A 7561-nucleotide genomic window follows, 5' to 3' on the forward strand; every position below is an offset into this window, starting at 1 on the left:
CAAGATTGGGGCTGCAAGCAGATTCAAGAATCATGCTACCATAGAAGGCTATGGATTTGAGAGCAGAGAGACAGAGACAGAGAGACAGAAAGACAGAGATAGCGATACAAAGAGAGATAGAGAGATGTTCACATTTTATAAAGGAATAGCCTTGCATGAGCTCCCTATGCCTAACTAGTCCAATAATGTCACATGCAGCGACCTCTAGAGGTTGGATCCTTCTTTCCCTCAGTTCTGGGAAGCTAGGTGGGGGCACACAGAAATGCAAGCCTAGAGAAATGAGAGTTTTTTGGCTCCTGTCAGATCATCTCTGGAAGACTGTGTTCATTTTGAGCACCTGCATTTTAGGTCCACATTTGAGGACCCATACTGATGCTAGAGAATAATGACCAGAAGGGCCACCAGATGGTGAAAGACCAAGTCTACATCATCTCAGGATTTCCTGAAGGAGCTGGGGATGTTTAGCCTGGAGAAGAGAAGACTTGGGACAGGGCATGATAGCAGTCTTCAAGTATTTGGAGGTCTATCATATGGAGAAAGTATTAGATTTGTTCTCTCTGGTTTCAGGGGCAAAACTAGGACTGGTCAGCAGCAACTGCAAAGAGACAGTTTTTAAAGCTTCCTAATAACTAGAAATGTCCAAAAGTGGAACGTGCTGCTTCTGAAGGTAGTGGGCTCTCCCCTCAGGAGAATTCTACCAAAAAAAAAAAAGGCTGGATAACTACTTGTTGGTTGTGATTTAGAGGGAATTCTTGTTCAGGGACAGACTGAACTAGATGGCCTCTGAGGTGAATGGTAAGAGTACTACATTTGCAGGCAAAGACCTGAGTTCAAGTCCTGGTATACCTATATGGAAGCAAGTTGAGACTCTCCCCTCCCCCAACTCTTGCTTCTTTTAACCTTTTCTTTTGTTCATTCATTTTTCAGGGTTGTCCAACTCTTTGTGATACCTTTTCAGGTTCTCTTGGCAAAGACACTGGAGTCGTTTGCCATTTCCTTCTCTAGCTCATTTTACAAATGAGGAAACTGAGGCAAATAGAGTTAAGTGACTTGCCCAGGGTCACATAACTAGTGCCTGAGGCCAGATTTGAACTGAGGTTTTCTAGATTCCAAGCGTGGCACTCTGTCTCCTGCACCATCTAGCTGCCCTCTACATATTACATAATAATATTAGGATCATGCTTTAGTTTTCAGGCTGAAGTTTTACCTGAATGAGAAACCCTTATCAATCTTGCTTTAACTATCAATTTCAATGCAACATCCTGCACTGAATTTTTAAAATATCCTTCTTGAAGATCTATTTTCTTTCTTACTTTCTTTTTCTTTCTTCCCTTCTTCCTTCCTTCCTTGTCCCTAATTTTCCCACTCCAAAAGTCTATTGGTGCTTGACCAGGTAATTTCCCCAACCCTCTTTACTGTCTTAAATGAAATGTCTCTTTAACTTGGCACCTAACTTTGGAGCTCTGAAAGAAGAGTCTGTACCCATTTTCCATGACCACTCTCATTTTGAGGTGAATAGACTTTGCTGCTTTCTGTGTTCAGCCAAGGCAAACAAAAAGGTAGACTTCCTCATAGGAAGATTCCTGAGAAAATGACAATGGTCCCAACCTGATTATGGGAAGAGGGATGGGCAAACTGCTCTCAGAACCTCAGGGCTGAGAGAGTTAGTGACTGTAGAAATTCTAGATTTGGAATCTGAGGGCTCTACTTTGGGGCATTGAAAGTTTGCAGGTCCCCATCCTGAGTCATCCCTGAGAGTCTGGAATTATATAACACTCCATACCCCAAGGAAGCAGCAACAGAACCAGCCCGGATCTTCTGTTTAGAATTTTGCAGAGCCTGGGCCTGACTTAGAGTCTGAAATCAGAAAATAGTCTGGAAAAATAAGTAAACAACAAAAAAAGGAACCCCACCCAAAACCGCTGTTATGATGACAAGGGTACTTAAGGCACAAACCTAGAAGAAGAGAATGACTCAAACATTTACCAGCAAAGCCCCAAAGAAAAGTACTGCTTAGGTACAAATTCAACTAGAATACCCCGAAGAGAGGAAGCAGAGTTATTGTTGCTGCTATTGTTGTTCTTAAGAGTTGAAATGTTTTTATACATGAAATGAGAACACTAGAAAAAAATGGAAAAGAAATGGCAATTAGGGAAGAAAGAACTGGAATGGAAACCAACAGTCTGGCATAAGAGGTACAAAACTCTGTCTATGCAACAAACCTGAGGCACTGAGGCGCCCAAGCAAAGTGGTGCAGTGTTTAGAATGCAGAACCTGGAGTCAGGAAGGACTGAGTTCAAATCTAGCTTCAGACACTGTATGACCCTGGTCAATTCACTTAACCTCTCAGTGTCTCAGTTTCTTCATCTGTGAAATGGGGATCGTAATAGCACCTACCTCCTGAGAGAGTTTTGCAAACCTCACAGTATAATATAAATATTAGTTGTTATTATTGTTGTTGTTACTCTGAGGAAGCTGCCACATAGGATGGTGGGGAAGATAGAAGAGAGAAGGAGGTTACCCAAGCCAACCATATCATAGCTTCCAAATTTCACAGATTATTCTTGTTTCTTTCTGATGTAAGAAAAAAATGCCTGTTAGAGCAATCCAAAAGAGGATAGGAATAAGCATTTATATAGTGCCAGACACTTGCTAACTTTACAAACATGGTCTGATGTGATCCTTACAGCAATTCTGGGAGGCAGGTGCTATTATTATCAAACCCACTTTACAGATGAGGAAACTGAGGCAAAGTGACTCGCCCAGGGTCACACAGCTAAGAAGTATCTGAGACAAGATTTGTACTCAGGTTTTCCTAACTCCAGGCCAAGTACCCTAAGCATTACATCACCAGCTGCCTGAAACAGAGACATGGTTGCTTTGAAGGTAGCAGATTCTTTCTCACTGGAGGTCTTCATGCAAATTATGGATGATCATTTATCAGGTGTGATGTAGAGGGAATCTTCTTCTTCAGCTATGATTTGGACTAGATGGCCTCTGAAATTCCTTCCACCCCTGAAATTCTGTGATTCTGTAAGTCAGGTTACATCTCTGTGGTTCTCATGCAGCCAAAGGATTGTCAGAGCTGACTGCATGTTGTCCTTTTAAATCCTGGGACCCAGGCCCTCTTGCCTTGCCGAAGTTAAGGCTGTGCTCCTCAATTAGGCTTCCCCTCTCAGATGTGAGCTTCATAACCCAAATCTTCCTCATTGTTTACTAGAAAAATGGGTCCTTCAGCTGGTGTCTTCAAGGTCCTATTCTACATAGCTGGTCTAAAAAATACCCTTCTCATTTAAAACACATACACACACACCTACACACACACATACACACATTGTAACCAAGAGCTTTTGGACTCAAAATACTTTGATCTAAAGGTATGTTTCTTACCTAGGCATTTTAGGTACAGAATTAGGGAAATAGAAATAATGGTGCTTGTGGGGGTGTTGGTGAGGAATGGGGGGACATGAGTCACAAGCCCCCCTAAAATCACCCTACAAGGTAACAACTTATTCCATCAAGGCCAAAGTGAGCACCATTTCTTTCTAGGTGAATGATAATCTGCAAAAATCTTTCAAACTATTCACTTTTTCTGGCTCCCTCCATTCCTTGGAGAGGTGGGTAACAATGGGTGCAGAAGGGTGTATATACTAGCAAATGGAGTCACTTTGTTGTTTGGTTTTGCTTGCCTGCTTTTCTTTGTTGTAAGGTGAGGCTCATTGGGGGTGGGTGGGCAGGTGCAGTGAATTCAGAAATGGTTGTGATGTAAGAATAAAAGGCATCACTAAAACCTTGAATAAACATATGCTTGTAAAGTCATTCAAAAGACAGATTTTTTTAACAAGCCACATTTTATTGTACCAATTTCACACAGTAAAAATAAATGGAAAGCAGACATGTCTAAATTCTCTTACTGATTCTCTTGCAGACAACATCACCCAAGGTAAAGGTCTGAAAGCCAAGAAGAAATCCAGTGTTAATCTTTCCTGGAATGTCTTGCAGTATATCAGCATGTGATACCCATCAATGACTCTTGTATGTTAGATATACTAGAGATAGGTTTGGCAATCTTTCTGGGTTTTTGTTTGGATTGTCCATGCCTCCTGAGGGAACCCTGGGGAGGGCTGTCTTTGGGGTCTTCGAGGGCCCCATTTAAAAATATAAATAATCCCAGCAAGGTTCACAGTGTAAGGATGACAGAGATGCCAGCTGGAAAAGGGTTTAATGCCTGAAGGGGGATTAGCAGGAATGGGTAGAGGATTAGGTGACTGGGGGTGAAGGGATGATAGGATCATGGATTTTTAGCTGAAAGGAGCATTAGGGGTCACCCACCCAACTCCCTGGGAGTCTGCCATAAAGGTTACATGCTTCTTTACTCAGGGTGTTGGGCAATACCTCCTCCCCTTTCCCTCCTCCATCCCTGCTGTCCTCCATGTTTTTCTCTCCTCCCCTCTTTTCTCCCTCTTCTCTACTGTCCTCCATCCCCTCACCTGTCTTTCCCTCATCCCCTCTTCCCTCCTCTTTGAGAGCAGGCACTGCCTCCCTTATTCTATTGGCAGCCCCAGTACTTGACACCTAGTATATGTTCTCCAAATGCTTTTTGGATCCATCCCCCACAACCAAGCAGGAAGAGAAACACCTGATCACTTACAGTGGTGAGTATATCTCCATTCAGTTCAGTGACAGACTTCATTGCTTTCAAAATTGTTACCAGCTTGTTACCTTCTTCTAGATTCACTACACCCTGTAGGGAGACAGAAGAGTTAGCTCTAGCAAGCCCTAGGGACTGGGGGTGAGCCAGGGATGCACTGGTAAATGTGCAACAACTGGTTTTCTGGAGGGAAAAAATGTACACACAAATTTCCATTATAATCTGTAGTATTAACATTTGAGTATTATTTGCAGTGTTAACACTTTCTCCATCACTTTAAAGTAGGCAATCAATAAAACAATAAATCAGTCCTCGATTTGTAGTGTTTACTAGTTTCTGAGGGGTAAATGCTCACACTCAAAATTTAACAATGCGATGACACTCTCCTGCCGGTTTCAGCTGGCTCCAGCACACCCCTCGAGTAAGTGGCCAAGCCAGATTCCCTGCAGAACTTCTTGTTTCTATACTTCACTGGCTGGATTGTTTTCTAGTTCTCTTAGCCCTTTCCTTACTTTTCCTCCTCTCCCCTTTTCTCTTCTCTTCCTTTTGCTGTCTGTGAGTCAGTCAATAAATATTTATTAACCGTCTAAGATGTGTCACATTGTACTAAGTACTGAAGACAGTCCCTGCCCTCAAGGAGCTTACAATCTAATGGGGAAACAATAAGCAAACAGGTACAAACAAGTTATAGACTGGATAAGTGAGAAATAATTAACAGAGGGAAGGCCCTAGAACTAAGCGGTTGGGGAAAGTTGTTTGTCTTTTTTTTTTTCAGCTCAAAACAAGGTTTATTGAAGATTGCCATATGAGTTAGACTTTAAGGAAGCTGAGCGTCTGTTGAGTATTGGCTATATTTGAAAATCCGCGCTGTTGGGGAAGGTTTCTTGTAGAAGAGTGGGGGGAGATTACAGTTGGGACTTTAAGGAAGCCAGCAGAGTCAGCAGTCTGAGCGGAGGAGTGAGAGCATTCCAGACATGGGGGATAGACAGGGAGAATGCTGGAGCTGAGAGATGGAGGGTCTCGTTTCATGAACAGCTGGGAAGCCAGGGTCACTGGATGGCAGAGTATGTATCAGGGAGTAAGGTGTGAGAAGACTGAAAATGTAGGAGGAGGCTGGGTTATGAAGGAGACAAGTCAGTTACTGAACACAGCCAGCATGGGCTGGAGGCACTGCTTCCTGGCTGGTCCTCTATACCATATTCCACCAGACTGCTTTTCATCTAATCTACCTATCTTGCAACACGTTGGCTAACAGAGATATGTTTGTGTCTTATCTCCCTAGCAGGCTGCTAGCTTACTCCAGGGGGTTATGGACCAAGTTTTAGCTAATCTTTGCATCTCCTCCAGGGCTTAGCCCAGAGGCTAACACGCGGCACCTTAATGAATAACATGCCCCTAAATTGAATTAACTTATATTCTTACCTTGACCTTTCCTCCAGTGGGAGTGGTCAGCTCACACTCCTCCCCCAGGGTGAATTCGTTCACCTGGATTTGGTTATCGTTGTTAACGATGAACTTGAAGTGATTTCCATTTTGTACAATTTCGATCATTCCCCTGGTATCCTTTCTCTTCTGTATGATGTCATCAGGTAGACCTAGTTCATACAACAGACATTCAGACCTAGAAGGCATCTAAGAGCCAAAGGATCTCATTTGGGTCTCCTGACAGCCCTGGGAGGTAGGGAGTATTATTATCCCCATTTTCCAGATGAGGAAGCCAACATTGAGAGCAGTGAGATGATGCAATCCATGTCACCGAATGTATTAAGAGCAGAGCCAAGGCTCACATTCAGATCTGACTCCTCATTCTGTTGTTCTTCACCCTGAGACCCAACCCGCTCCCGAATGCCTGCCCAGAGCCTCACTAGTTGGATTATTTCACTTGCTGCAGATTCCCTGTTAGTATTTTAAGTTCATCCCTTCTGGCAACCACAAGTATAATGCCCCTGTCCCTTTGATCCCAACATTTGATGCCCAAAGGCTGTTTTCCTAAGCACTTACCAGCAGCCTTCAAGAAGGCTTCAAAATTCTCTTGGGACTGGAGCTGGTACTTTCCTGAGAAGTTCATGGTGGAAGGATGTTCTCTCAAAACACTGGCTTGGAGAGAAGGCGCCTGGCATGGCCCTGAGGGGCTGGTTTTATAGGGGGCTCGTTCCCTTCAAAGATTGGTCAGAGGTTATCGGTTGGATTCTGCTCAATCATTAACTCTTTGGGAGCAATGTTCAGGGAAAAAGAATAAGGTAGGCATAGGGGGAGTTAACTGGAGTACCTGGTCACTTGCTACAGGAGCAGGAGGTCATCTATCCAACTGTCCAGAGTGTCTGGGGCTGGGAGGGGAGGACAGTGCCCACTGGCATAAGGAAGGGGAAATAATGAAGTCTTTTCCATTTGTGGCAACAAGAAGAAATATCAATGTGGCACTTTTTTGTTTTTTTATTACATCGTGTTTTCTTATGCATTAGCTCATTTGTTTCTTACAATTATCCTGTAGGGTAGATGATCAAATCATAGTTGCTTCAGTTTTACAGATGAGGAAACCAAAGTTTGTCAAGGTCACACAGTGTGTATAACACTGAGCTGGGGTGGATATCGAGGGATTTCTCAGGCTCATCTTGTCATTTCTCACCTGCAGGACTTCGCATAAAACAGGGTACTGAATTTGAAGCCAGAGCTCACTACAAGAAGCTTATGTTTTACTGTGTGTGTGTGTAAGCACATGTGCTCTGATGTGTATGTGTGTGTATGTGTATAGGAGGATGGAGTATTCATTTTTATCTCTGTGTCCTCAGTATGTATCACACAGCAGACATTTAATAAATATTTGCTAAATGGAATTCAACCCGAGTTATTCTCTTATAGTTTAGGATTTTCACTTTCATTTTCTCAGATTTTACATTGACCCCTAAACTG

The 7561-nt window shown here is 43.1% G+C and overlaps 1 protein-coding gene across 1 annotated transcript; it reads right to left on the reverse strand.

Moving 5' to 3' along the window:
* Window positions 1–3832: 3832 nt before the first annotated feature.
* On the reverse strand, window positions 3833–6770 carry LOC110204621 (fatty acid-binding protein, liver-like). Its single transcript, XM_020980759.2, has 4 exons — window positions 6653–6770; window positions 6074–6246; window positions 4652–4744; window positions 3833–3951 (listed from the first exon to the last, which is right to left on the reverse strand). The coding sequence occupies exons 1-4, from the start codon at window positions 6717–6719 to the stop codon at window positions 3901–3903; spliced, it is 384 nt and encodes a 127-aa protein (XP_020836418.1). The 5' UTR covers window positions 6720–6770; the 3' UTR covers window positions 3833–3900.
* Window positions 6771–7561: the final 791 nt, after the last annotated feature.

The sequence above is a fragment of the Phascolarctos cinereus genome, unplaced genomic scaffold (assembly GCF_003287225.1).
Source record: "Phascolarctos cinereus isolate Bilbo 61053 unplaced genomic scaffold, phaCin_HiC Scaffold_717;HRSCAF=1357, whole genome shotgun sequence".
NCBI lineage: Eukaryota > Metazoa > Chordata > Mammalia > Diprotodontia > Phascolarctidae > Phascolarctos > Phascolarctos cinereus.

What these genes read in the sequence shown, in the direction of transcription:
- LOC110204621 (XM_020980759.2), bottom strand. Translation starts at nt 6,719, where the DNA reads ATGAACTTCTCAGGAAAGTACCAGCTCCAGTCCCAAGAGAATTTTGAA. An exon ending in AGCCTTCTTGAAGGCTGCTG is followed by an intron (nt 6,247 to 6,652) that starts GTAAGTGCTTAG and finishes TGTATGAACTAG; the next exon opens with GTCTACCTGATGACATCATA. An exon ending in ATGGAGATATACTCACCACT is followed by an intron (nt 3,952 to 4,651) that starts GTAAGTGATCAG and finishes CTTGGCTTTCAG; the next exon opens with ACCTTTACCTTGGGTGATGT.